A 14,433-nucleotide genomic window follows, 5' to 3' on the forward strand; every position below is an offset into this window, starting at 1 on the left:
AGCTAATATATTTACTTGAAACAATTAGGTACTTGAAGTGATTGTGAGACTTATACAGTTAAACGAACGACATCCTTAGCAGTGATATACGGTTGAAAATTTTTAAATCTACAGAATTTCCGCCTTTGATTGAACTGACCCTGAGGTTCCTACTTATAAACGTATCAATTTGGGTGTAGGTGGCTACCTACTTAGTATCCACAGTTTTTAAAGCAACCAGCAACAGAATATTCCTGTCGATTGTGTCTTTATAGAGAGCCCACACATAGCTTGCCCTGTACTCTTCAGGGTAGTGTTCTGGAACTTCTTGCTTTTAGTCTGTCTAGTAATGAAATTATCATTTGGTAAAGTAACGAGAAATATGATATTCAGGCAGTGATTCTCTTGTTGCACTTATTCTCTCTTTTTAGATGTAGAGTGATGGCGCAACTAACCGTTACTCAAGTCTGAAACGGACCAACATGTGACATGGTCAATGAGGTTTGAGGTTAAACCCAAGTTAAGCACTGAATATTGATGAGCTAATCTTACAATATTTTCCTGCCTCTCAATGATCCTGGATGTCTGCCGTTACTTGCTATTACCTTCATTTTCCAATTTTTATTTTTCATTTGATTTTAAAAAAGTATAATTTGATGATGGCGGAAACTGGGTAATATTCACAGAAATTACCACTGATTTCAGAGCTTGACTATCAGTTGCTTTCTTTATTGGATGTGATTATCTTATTGTATATTGTACCGTTTAGACAAGAGCGCTACCAACTTAAATCAGATGTCAAAATGACCCTCTTCTACTAACAATATTTCATGAAATATAGACGTTCATTCAGTGCCTTCTTCCTAGAACCCATTCCATGGTACTGGCAGTCATAATTTAAGATGCCTCGTTTTCACATAACCATTACCAATACTTTTTCCTTTTACTTTCATGTCTATTTGGCAATACAATTTACGCTTTTGAGAAAAAATATGTTAACCGTATTACCTTCATTTTCATATTTGTATTTTTATATGATTTTAATACAAAATTATCACTAGGTTTTTAATTGGATTTCTTTATCGTTAATCTTTCACTGGCTTCACGATCTAAATTACCAAATCCAGGAATAATGATTTTATTCAAAATGATGATGTGGACTAATTTTCGTTATCACTGAGTTTCGGATATAAATTGAAAACTAACACCATATAAATATAGATATTAATGATTTTTCAAAATATATTTCTGTGAACAAACAAAAATCTTTTATTCTTTTCCGAAAGTTTGGTAAACTGATTATCCAATTACAAGAAAGCCAGTAGGAATATATAGTAATCACCCGATTAACTTCCATTAGGTCTTCCTCCTGGAAGTAAATTTCATTAGAATAGGTATAGGTTTTCTCTGTACTTCTCTTCTTAGAATTCCTTATTATTTCTTATAGCAAAATTCACCAGTTTGAGATCTAGCGAAGAGAAAGGGTTGGTAGGGCCAGACCACCTGCCATATTGAGATGACTGTTTGGTACCCCTGAGGCATATGTTGACCGAATGCCTCATTTTGGCACCTTGAGAAATAGATAAGTTTAAGGCTAGAGGTGACGATGGCTCCTACATCCTTACCAAGATTCTTGGCAGGATGTGGTATACTATGCTAGCGGTATTTTTAGATTTATTTCAGAAGCAATTATTCTGAAACCTAACTAAACTTTATAAGGACATCTTCTCTTTTATGGTTTTAAATTGAGTACCCTTTCATCAATATTTATAACAAACGATATCGACGTCAATGACCTTTTAATGTTTGGATGCCAGAAAACTTCAAACAATTAACATCAACGGCAAATCTGAATATGCTCTGATATGAAATGGCCGTGAAATACATTGCAAAACTACTTGCCGCCAAATGGCTTTTACCAATCATACATAATTTGCTTGCGCCCATTGTATTGTTCTGCGGTTATAGAAACTTACTTACTTTGATGGCTGCTTTTCTGGTCCAATATAGCAGGGGAACAAGAGAAAGAGGTAAGAAATTGGGAAAGGCATTCTCCCTGTTTATGATGCTGCTTCCGACTGGTATATTTATTTATTGTTATTTGAGGTTTTCTTCTTTCTTCAAATTTTAACCATTTTCAGAATGCTTATTCATCTAAACGAGTAATCCATTCCTCGTATTGTCTCATTTTATTGTTGGTATGCAGGTATCCATAAATCATCGTAATCAAAGTAATTTTCGAAACTGGCCTTAGATTGATTTTATAATGGCTTTCATTTATTCGTCGGATTTGCTTACTTTGTAGACTGGCTGTTAAGCAAACTAATCAAACCTAACTCCGCCTTAAAAAATAATGACACGTCAGCACCTATAGATTTAGGTAATGTGATCGACTACAATTACTTGACGATCTGATAAGAATCACATTGAATTACCTTTGACCGAAAAATAAAATCAGTGAGCGAAGTAAGTTGGTGGAAAATGAAAGCCTTTGAGTAATTTGGAGGAGGGAAAGAGAGAGAGGTCGATTCAGGACAAGAAGTCTCCATCCCCCTTCCAGTATCCTCAAAGTCCTCGTGACGTGTAATCATGGCGAAGCAATATGGCTTCCAGCCAATATTGGGGATGCTCTCCTGATATATTGCTCTTGATATATTGTTGCTCCTTTCCTTGTATCCAAGAACCAATTGGATTTAATGCTGTTCGGTTTCCTCTTATAAAGGATGTCTTTGATATTCGAGTGTCAAGGTTTCTTCTGCATTATTACCATTATCAATTTGACAATAAGAAGAGCCATACATTTTTTTTTTTTTTACATTTCATAGCGTGTTTGAACAGATGATTGCTATCCAAAATTTCACCGGTCTTTCTCTTCCCATAATTGTCATTCATGTTTAATTTGTAAAATTAGTTTAATATATTAATAAAAAGAATTGCTTTTTGGCATTTCTGAACGTTTTTTGTCTGTCTTCCCGTGTTTTGCTGTTCCATTATGAATTACTCGTTGTGTTCAACAAGTTTTTCCACTGTGTCTTTTCCTGTTTAAAGATTAAGAGCCCAATATTTTTAAGCAGTTTTGTAGAAAATTATCTCATTTTCCTGGTCCATTTTTTGCTACATTTTCCTTACTGGGGCATGTTTTCGATGTAATTTTTTATTTGTATATCCCCATTATTCCATGGATTCCATTGCATTCAGTTTTGATATTTGCATCCCTGTGAATTAATCTTCCACATTTTTCGTAGGTAATATCCTTCTAATTGCGCCATGGTCTAGAAAAGATTATCTTCTTGTTTGCGAAATGCATTCAGTCACCGTTCTCAAACCTTGTAACCCCATGATTGACCTTCAGTAACGTAACCATAAACCAAATTTCTGGCTTTAATCTCCTTAATGTTCGACAATTTTCGGTCCCAAGCCAATTACTCTAATGCAGCTCAATCTTCTATTCCTCCTCCAAGTTTTCCTCAAACTCTCTGGCTCCTCACTTTAATCTTTCAATACTCGCAACATTCTCGCCATTTTTCCTCCATCGAGGCGCACAATCCTTCACATTTCGTCATCTCGATTCTAGTGTTAAGTTACGGTCCCACGCTCCATAACTACACTTGGACACATGAGACCCTGGTACACCTTGCTCCGAGGAAGTTCACCCTCACACACCCTTACTCCAAGGCGGTTAATAAAAGATGGGGCAAGGAAAGCTGGTAGAGGTGGCGGACTCGGTTTAACACAGGAACTCCCCACGCAGTAAATGTGTGGCTGGGTGCACTTCTTCAGAGCGAACTGTACCAGGAATTCCTGTGTCCAACTGTACTTCTTCATTCATATCTCTGCAAGACTCCTCACTTTCTCTTGTTTGAGAAACATTAAGAAATTAAGAATAATTAGGAGATATTAGAATCAATTTCCATTGAATGTCTTTATGCTGATCTAACTTAATAAGTTGAGTTATTTGCATTTCTGTATAAAATGGTAAGTAACCTTTTAAGATTCTTCGTTTTTGTTGCATTAGACGCAGTTTGACATCTGTTTTTTCAAGGCAGTATTGATATTTTCTTTCTAGTTATCAATATCTATTTTTAAACTCCGCCTTAAGCTATTTTAATAGGTTGTGTGAACTCTGTCATCAGTTAGTTTTGCTAATTTCACTCTCACTAGTAGTGTTTTCCAACCACTGAATAGAATAAGGAAGCAGATCTTTATGAATGTTTTTGTTTGGTTTTATTTTGATATAATGATTGAAAATTTATTCAAGTTATTCATTTGCATTTTGTGGCTATTTTTTTTATATCGGTCGTAAAGATTAAACTGATCCGAGGAGAATATAAGATCAATAGTGAAACATAACTTGAAGTCCTGCTGGCAATAAAGGAATCTTTGATGATCTTCATTTGTCATTAAAAACTGCTTTTTCTCCTTGTGGATTTTGGTATTTTTTTTTATAAAATATTTTGTGATATGTTCTGGTCTTCAGTATTAAACTCTAAGATATATAACATATAATCGCTTATAGCCTCTCTATCTCTGGATGTCTTTTGTAGTACGTATGTCTATATGTATTTATATATACACAATTTATGCGGTATTTGCCGATATCTTAGAATTACTTCAAAATGAGTGTTTAAAAATTTCGACCGCAACATTATTAACAAAAGTAAATCTGAACTAATCAACAATGTATCTGTTTATACTTTACTTTTCTGCATAACTGCAAAATGCAATCCTTGCAAATTGAGTTGTCGATCTGTTTGTTTGTATTTTTCTTTAGTTTTTACGTTATTTTGTTATACAATATATATATATATATATATATATATATATATATATATATATATATATATATATATATACATATATACATATATATGCATACATACTTATATATTATATATATATATAATTATATATATATATATATATATATATATACATATATACATATATATGCATACATATATACATATATATGCATACATACTTACATATATTATGTATATATATATATATATATATATATATATACATATATATATATATATATATATATATATATATATATATATATATATATATAAATTCCGATTTTCTTTCCCTGCCTACGTTATTTTTCAAATTATGCATCCACGCATATATATATATATATATATATATATATATATATATATATATATATATATATATATATATATATATATATATATATATATATAGTCTCATTCACCACTATTTTAGTATCTTTCATGCATCTCAGTATTTCCATTCGAGGCATTTATGATCTTCATTTCTATAATTCATGTCATGCACAGGTCAATTTAATAAAATTGATTTTATTCTACCATTCAAGCCAATTTTATTCATGCTAAGGTTATCTTATAGCGTGAAAATGCCGAATAATGCACTAATTTTGATTCAGTTATTTGATGTAAGTTTTATTTTTTTACATTTGTTTTACTTTTACTGTAATTTAACACAAAAATATATGTTGTACTTTTCATCTCACGGATAAGCTATTTTATGGTCCTATTAATAAGATTTTTTTTTCTTTAGTTTGGTATAGATAGACAAGAGCAATATGAAATATCTTTAAGAATCCTAATTGCATTTTTTAAAAATATTTTCTTTATTCGGCATTTTTTTTACACTAATGATTGTATTCTACAGTTTGAGAAAAATCAATGTCATTATAAATTGATAATCATCAATATTGTGGGGTAATGGTAAGGTACCTCAGAATAGAATTGAGCAGGACTCGAAAAAGGATGAGGGACATCTCATTAAAGAATGTTTAATTGATGGGAGAAATATATATAAATGCGAGAGAGATAAATGGTTATATTCAACATAGATGGAAATGAAGGGTCAAGAATGTAACAAATAAATATTTCAAGGAGGATGCAAAAATCAAATGCAATGAAAAGTAAAATTTCTATCGTAATATAAATAATAAGAAAATTATCATATTAGGGTTACACAGGTTTTAAACTATTATTCTTTTTCAGTAAATTTTGTAATCACAAGTTTGTCCTATTACTTAACACTTTTTCGTTACTTAAACATTCTGTAATACTCATTATCTAAACAAGATCTACCGAGTCTGAACAAATATTAGCACAACAATCTTTATCTTTAATCCATCAGATCTCTTGATAATAATAATCACTACGTATAGTGTACAGCATTTCTTTCAATTATATTATTACGTCACAAAATAGATCAGGAAATTATTGCTATACTGGAAAATTAGTTTTGGATGAATTGAGATATACAGACAGATTTCTTTCACAGGAAAAGAATTAAATCCTAAGTCCATTGCAAGGTTTTTTTTACAACTAATTCCCATAACTGGACTTTCACCAATTAAAGATTTGAAACTATTTAAGTAGTTGATCTGTTGCTAAGTGGCATGCCCCCCCCCCCCCCTTCCACTATTGTTTGCATTTGGCAGTAATAAACTAGGAAGTTTTCATAAACACAGGTAAATACATTTTACAGAAGCATATATTTTGTTTTGCCCATGATAATTCCTGTGTCCATAGTATGAAGAGAAAAGGCAATTTTTTTACAAAGAATTTTTATATTTAGAAAATATAACGCTATTGACTTTTGTTTGTTTATAAATGAAATGATTTATTCTATATTACATTAAACTTAATTTTAACCCCACTTAATCTTAACTTATTTTAGCTTAATGGAGGATCATATGGCAAAGAATAGAAAAGTTATTTGTTAAATGAATTTCGTTCGGATAAATGTTTTCCAGTATGACAAATTCCTGTTTTTTTTCGGCCACTTAAACAATAATTTAACCTGAAGGACTCTTGAGCAGTAAAACCATTTATTTTCTTCAAAACGTTTGGGAAAATTTCAGGAATTTAGCTGTATCAGTTAAGTATTACAATGAAAATTAAGCAAGATTGTCATGCTCCTTGTTATCTATAATTTTATGAAGGGATAAACAGTTCGGATTGTTAAGAGGCATCGCTCAAGTGTACATTTAGAATAGAATACGAACGAATAGCGATTTCATGTTTTTTTTTAGCAAGCTGTTCAGGACTAGAATACACATGAGCGACTATGGGATCATTGCACACAGATAGACCACACGTTGTCCTTGGAATACATATGTATGTTCATTTCATGTACTCACCGGCCTCGGTAAAACTCATCGTTGATGCTTCCGGTTCTACCGTTTTCATTTCTATTCAGGTGAAATTATGGAAATATTTCAGTTCAAAATACCGTTAAAATCATAGCTATAGTTTGGAAAGAGAGAGCAAATCATTGAAAGGAAAAAGGGAAAAGCTAATGGAAATTAAATCATCATTTTGAGTCTTGAAAATATGAATTTATTCATATGAACTGAATTCTTCAATGGAGGATAATCTATCTTTGTTTATACAGCGAATCATGCGGCCAAATTTTACCTATCTTTAATTTATTGCTTTTCTCTTGTATCATAAGCAAGATTATTTGTACTTTAACACTATGGCACATCATCTTAAACAGATTTCGATCATTGAAAGCAATAAATCAACTCAATATTTTTCTCTATTAAAGGGAATTCATCAATACTATTAAATATCTATTTTTACTACTTTTGAAAGTTCTATTTGTTTTTATGCGTTTCCGGTAATATCAGGAAAACATTCCCATACTGGAAATGTATTTATTTATGAAAGAATTTTTATTATGTCTAAGAAAGAATGGTATATATATATATTTTTAATTATACCTTTAATGATCAGTATCGAAATATTTTATGGAATTAATTTAGATCTAATAGGATGACAACATAATTTAGCCGTAATTTTTCTTTGTTAGTTACCGATTTAGAATACAAATTTTGACCATAAGAATGTGGATTTTGATTTTCACCTTTTAGGACTTGATTTCATGAATTTTAATTAACAAGTGGATTTTCTTAATTTTATAGAAAATTTCCCTTTCGTAATAAACCAATTTCCGATCAAATGATATTCGATAAGTTGTTGGTACAAATTTTCCAGTATGGCAATTCCTGATGCTTTCTTTAATAGCCCTAAATGTTTTTTTCTTTAAATGACACTTGAGTAATGAAATAGCATTTTTTTCCCATTTCGTAATTCATCCAGATAAGTGTCGAATAGCATCTGTATCAAAGGGATATAAACAGATAAATATGAAAAATATAATTTGTCATGCTATTTATCACATATGACTTGAAAGGGATAAATTAAGATTGAATAATAAACATCGCTCAAGTGTGCATTTAGAATATGATGTAGCGATCTGAGTTACAGCAAGCTACCCAGGCCTATCATACACTTGAGCGACTATTAAGATTATTTCACACACAAAAATCACACTTTGTGGTTTGAATATTTATATATATGTATATATCTTATTCTACTCACCGGCCTCAGTATAACCCATCGTCGTTTCTAGCGTTTTTATTTCTATTGAGATGAAATTGCAGAAAAATTTTAATTTACTTTGGGTTACTTCCATAGATATTATGTAACTCATAAACCATACGCCTGTCTTCTAAATTACACCACAAATATGTTAGAACTGACAGCCTATTATTAAAAATTTTGCCGAATCTTACTAGTAAATAGATGCATTTTATAGTTTTTTTTTTTTATAGAATAGGGAGTTTACAAATACAGATGTATGGTATATGAATATAAAAAAAATATATATATAACATCAGATAAGTTTTCAAATAACTCTTAGTATTGTCCAGATTCAAAACCTACTACACACCATCCATTATCTATATATATCTATCTATAGCATTGCTTTATTTTCATTAGAATTTGATTTTTTAGAAATCCAGTATATTTCAGCCACATACTAATCCTAACATGTGATAGTGGTAGTTTTTCACATGGGTATTTTTATGAATGGACTGGTAACATGTGTTTTCTATTCCTATAGGTCCAGCTATATTCCGTATCACCTTATAATACCCATCTTATTTGAAGACTATTTCGTGTTTATAAATCTCAGCATTTTCCTGTTCCCCTCTTCACTATAAACTCCTTTTACAATCCTTGTATTTATGTATACGAAAATAAGTCTTCTTAATCTATGAAATTTATTCAAAGTATTTACTATATCACAAGGAAAGTTAGATTATCAGTAATGAAAATATTCTTGTTGAATAATGTTTTATAATTCAGTTAAGGCAAAGTTTATTGGTTAATGCTAATTTATTCCTGCTAAACATTTAAAATCTGACCACCACAATAATTAATTGAAGTGCTCTATTGCAGAATTTAAATGAGTTATTTTATAAGTTATTCGATAGAGAATGTTAATGATTTTTTTTTTCAGTTTTGTCCCTTTCTGCGTCATTAAAGGAATTTTAGATTTCTATGCCATAGAAATATATAAATAGTACTCTAGGTTCTAGTGTGATTAACCTCGAAATATCTATTTAACGACCTACCCTGTCAATTTCCAACTACTATACCTCATCATCATCTCCTACTCTACTCTTATTGACGCAAAGGGCCTCGGTTAGATTTCACTAGTTGTCACCATCTTGAGCTTTTTAGTTGATACTTCTTTCACCATCTAATTCACTGCAATACCTAGCCTGGATTTATTTCATATTTCAAATTTAGACTATAATTTATTCATCTGGAATATCAGTTTTCATGGAGGAAATCTGAACTTTGGAATTTACCTCATCAGATGACTATTGTTTCTTTGTTTTTTCTTAAGGCCTAAATCATTATTTAGTCACTAAAATAAAGATAAGTTTTTAAGGAAATGGGATCATTGACATTACTCCTAAGCCTAGTAAACTTGTATGATCTAATTTTATTATAGTTAAATCTTCTATTATAGTTTCATTTCAGGCCTGACTGACTGACAATAAATGTTTATTTATTTGTTTTGGAGTATTTTGATAACTGCATATAGATAATGGACTATCAAACAATACATAAAAGTGGGGTATCAGAAACAATTCCTCATATGATTTTCTTTGAACATTTCTTGAAAAAAAGAATCTTGAATTTTCAGTAAATTAGAAGGGTTAAATATTTTGTATCGGATAATCACCCAAATATCAAAAAAAAATTATACATGGCCAAAGCTTAACAAATTGATAACAATACACAATAGAAAAGTAAGCAGTCGAATGTTAGGACTGTACTTCCAATATACATGCACACACGCTAATCAAAATTTATCAGAAAATATGGAACAATAAAATACATAGAGAAATAATAAGCTTTTTTTGAATCGTTTAGAAATTGCATATGATGCAAGTAAAGTTATATTTCATGAGATATTTGTAAATATGGTATTGTTTTACTTTTTCTTTGCTTCAGATATACATATAAGGTTAAAGATTCTAGTTGGGCTACCTGCTCGTCCCTCTATTAGTTCTTTACATTGCACATACTTTCATTGAATTCAGTTTGTTGAGGGGATAATTATGTGCAGTTTAATTATTATTACTTTCAGCACTCCCCTGAGAGTTGATGAATTATTTAATGGGATGCAGAATTTCATGTAATAACGTTTCTCTTATAATACGTTTCTATGAATTTGAGGACTTCATTCACTGTAGTTATTATAACTGCAGAATAGTCTGCATGCAGAATTGATTTGATGTACTGAAATGCTCCTTAAATATATCATTACACAAATTAGAGCCATGCTGTGTCAATGGCCAACATCGGAAATTCTGAATAACTAAAGGAGTCAATTACGAGGGATTAGGAGGCATAGAATGTGTAGTGAGGCCTTTATATATATATATATATATATATATATATATATATATATATATATATATATATATATATATATATATATATATATATTATATATATATATATATGTATATATATACATATATATATATATATATATATATATATATATATATACATACACACACATATATATATATATATATATATATATATATATATATATATATATATATACTATATATACATACATATATGCACTATATATACATACATATATATATACTATATATAGATACATATATATATATATATATATATATATATATATATATATATATACATACATATTTACACATATACATACATACATACATAAAAGACTTCGAAGCGCCCTTCTTTAGATTTGGAACTAGAACCTTCATTCTATAATGGAACATTTTGTCGACGTTTTGTTAATTCTTTTTATTCATACTCATTAATTGGACATTGATAAAGCAATGCTTTCTTTATAGGCATTCAGCTTTGTGGTTTTAGAAAGAACAGTGATAACTATTTTTTTTATCGTATCAAGATTTCAGTTGAATAAGATATGTCACTTGAAATCCAGTTGTGACTGAGGAAGTATACTTAGTCAGCCAATTTTCTTTTTTTATTAAACTATCAATTATCATAGAAACGTCCTCTTTTTTGTGGGGTGGTGAGGGGTAGTATTTGCTACTCAGAATTTCCTTTAGCCATAGTAAAATACTCAGATAAGAATGCGAGATAAACTTTTGTCCCTATACACAAAATCAGTTACAGGATATATAACCTTTTACTTCATTATTGTATTATGTATTGACACAAGGAAAACATTCTAAAAAATATAAGAGGACTTAACATTAGGCGAATTATAATTGCAATTGGAGGATAAAATAGAACCATTGTAGTATCAAAAGGTAGTGGGTAAACACAGTTGAAATAAAACTATATTGTGAAAGTGCAATAAATGAATGTATCTAAAAAAGCATGCATAATCAAAAAATATTAGCATAAATAAATGGAAACGTTTTCGTATTGAGAACTTTGACATCAATAAATTCATCAGAGATATGCTTTCTAGATAAGTAAATCTCATAGCCATGTGTTTTGAGTTCATTTGGAGTCATATAGTTATTTCATTAAAAATTATCTATTTCGAATATCATATTTTTAAAGCATTGAGTTATTCTGAAAAAAAAGCTACCGTTAAATTAGATCATTTTTTTTACATATTTGTATATTGCATTAAATGTTCAAAAGATTGTATAGGCAAAGCAATGACGTTCAAAATGATACTGCAGCTTTTGTAAAATTTGATTTTCGTTTCTTTCTTTTACTTCTGCAATCTACAGTGAAACAAGAAGAAATTACCATACCGGAAGTGTGTTTAATAATATTTATGTCTTCTTTTCATTTTACATCAATTAAATTGTAGTTTTCTCTTTGAAATGACATACTGTGAAGGTAAATTTTTATTCCAAGAAATTTTAGTTACTTTGCTTTTGAAGTAATAGCGGAAATAATTTTATTCGTATGAATCTGTATCGCTAATACTCTACAGTTTGAATACTATATTAGTCAAAATATGAAAATAAGTTTTATTTATGGTAACTGAAATTAATATAATTTTGCATTTTGAAATACCATGCTGCTTCTGCAGTTCTCCCACGTAATTAACTTTTTTTTATCTATATAAAAACCTTTATCTGATAACCTAATCATATTAGAATAATTTCATCATCCTCATGGATTTCATTAAATTTTCCTCGACAAGAAAATGTAATTTCTAAGTTAATCTCAGCAACATGTGGCTTAACTCAGTTAACTAAATCCTATATTTTAATTAATTGAAGTTTATGTAAAAAGGGTTATTTTACAACACTCCATATACCTGGCTAAAATTAAATGTTTCATTCTTGATTGCTCTATATACTTTCATTTTGTTGCATTCATTACTTTCCAGTATGGTAAATTTCTTGGTTTCTTCCTCGGATTATTACACTGGCTCATTCTAAAACGACACTTGAGTTGTTAAAAAAAAAAAGCCCGATATTTTATTCCTTTTCAAAAAAATGCTTCAGATAAGAGTCAAATTTTTATCTGTTATGAAAAAAAGGGGAGTTGGATAAGTGATTATATATATGAATAGAAATTTTTGTCCATGCTATACCAAATTTCAGGATTGAAAAAATAGGGGTTAAATCAGGACTTAGATGATGAGAAAATATAGCGCTCAAGTGTACATTTAGAATACGAATAGATTAGCGAATCTGAGATTTTAGCAAGCTGCTCAGGCCTAGAGTACACACAGCAAGACCACACTTTTTCTCCTGAATATGGAAATATCTCTGGGTTTACTCACCGGCTTCGGTAGGACTCAACGAAGGTTCTACCGTTTCTACCGTGTCTAGTTCTATTGAGGTGACAGTGTGGAGAAATTTAAAAATAGTTTATTTTATTTTTGGATAATTGGAGACATTATTCGTTCACGCTTCATAAACCATACGTCGTTCAATTTAATCGCTATGGATTAAACACAAATGAAAAATTATTTTGGTTGACAAAAACAAAAAATAAAAACAAAATAGATTGAAAGGACTATTGTTGTTTAGAATGGCATCATTGGAATTGAAAAAAAAATTTAAATGAATAAACAAGAAAAAAGCTATTGATAGCCAATCAAAAATTATTTTTATTTGAAAAACGGATATAGACGTACGGTATATGAAAATATATATATACATATCATATTACAAAATAAATCAGTGGTTACTACTTATAACTTGAAAGATATTCTCAAATAGACTAAAAACCAAATAATAGTGACAATAGAAGAGAATCTACTACTTGGTGCTTTTGAAAAAAGCGGAAAAAATTAAAATGAACTGCATTAAAGAAAAGATTTTATCAAATATCATGAGTTGATCACAGGTAGGATTAGGATTGTAGAAAGGTTCTAAATAGAAGAATAATGAATTGAGAAAATCCTATTATAGAACCTGAATTATATACTTTTTAAGAAATGAAAATAACTTTAGTATAGTTATAGATATTATAAGGTATGTGTGCGTATGTGTAATTATATATACACACGTACACACAGTAAGTTCCAAAAGAAACATTGATATTAGTGAATTGCAATTGTTATTAAATCATTATTCAAAGATTTTAATAACTGGTTATTATTCAGGGGATTTGTTTGACACATGATGTGCTCCTCAATACTTTTTCAAACTACATGGTTTGTAGTTTTCATCATGGAGAGAAATTTAGAGAATGTTCCTCTAATGCAGTGTCTGTTTCTTTTGGACCTTATACCATTTCCATCTTGAACCTTTTAAATAACCTTTGCTAATAAATTCATAACACAGAGACACATAAAACCATATCAAAGTAAAGGGGGAGAAACTTACCGGGTCCCTTGGTACTGTTGACTAAATGCAATTGAAAAGGAACGCGCAAATTAAAATGGTGCCAAAAAGAGGCGAGTGTGGTGCCGACAGTGGTGCAACAAACACACGCACACACACACGCAAGCAGTGCAAATCAGTCACAGATAAGTGATTTCACTTTGAGTGAATAAAAGGGTGTTTTACAACAGATTTCTCTCGGTATGTCAGTAGGGGCTATCATGGAGCATGGCTGGCCCTTTTGGGATTTTGTAATTGCTTCAAATGGGCCTTTTATATATCAAATTTTTTTTTTCTAATCAATG

At 30.1% G+C, this 14,433-nt stretch overlaps 1 protein-coding gene across 1 annotated transcript in view; it reads right to left on the bottom strand.

Moving 5' to 3' along the window:
- Positions 1-14,433, bottom strand: part of LOC137632548 (synaptotagmin 1-like) — a 177,674-nt gene that overhangs the window by 51,159 nt on the left and 112,082 nt on the right. Inside the window, 4 exon segments of the mRNA XM_068364520.1 lie at positions 7,130-7,180; positions 8,376-8,417; positions 13,081-13,131; positions 14,132-14,152. Of these exon segments, the coding sequence (XP_068220621.1) occupies positions 7,130-7,180; positions 8,376-8,417; positions 13,081-13,131; positions 14,132-14,152 (165 nt within the window).

Source organism: Palaemon carinicauda, chromosome 41 (assembly GCF_036898095.1).
Source record: "Palaemon carinicauda isolate YSFRI2023 chromosome 41, ASM3689809v2, whole genome shotgun sequence".
Classification (NCBI taxonomy): domain Eukaryota; kingdom Metazoa; phylum Arthropoda; class Malacostraca; order Decapoda; family Palaemonidae; genus Palaemon; species Palaemon carinicauda.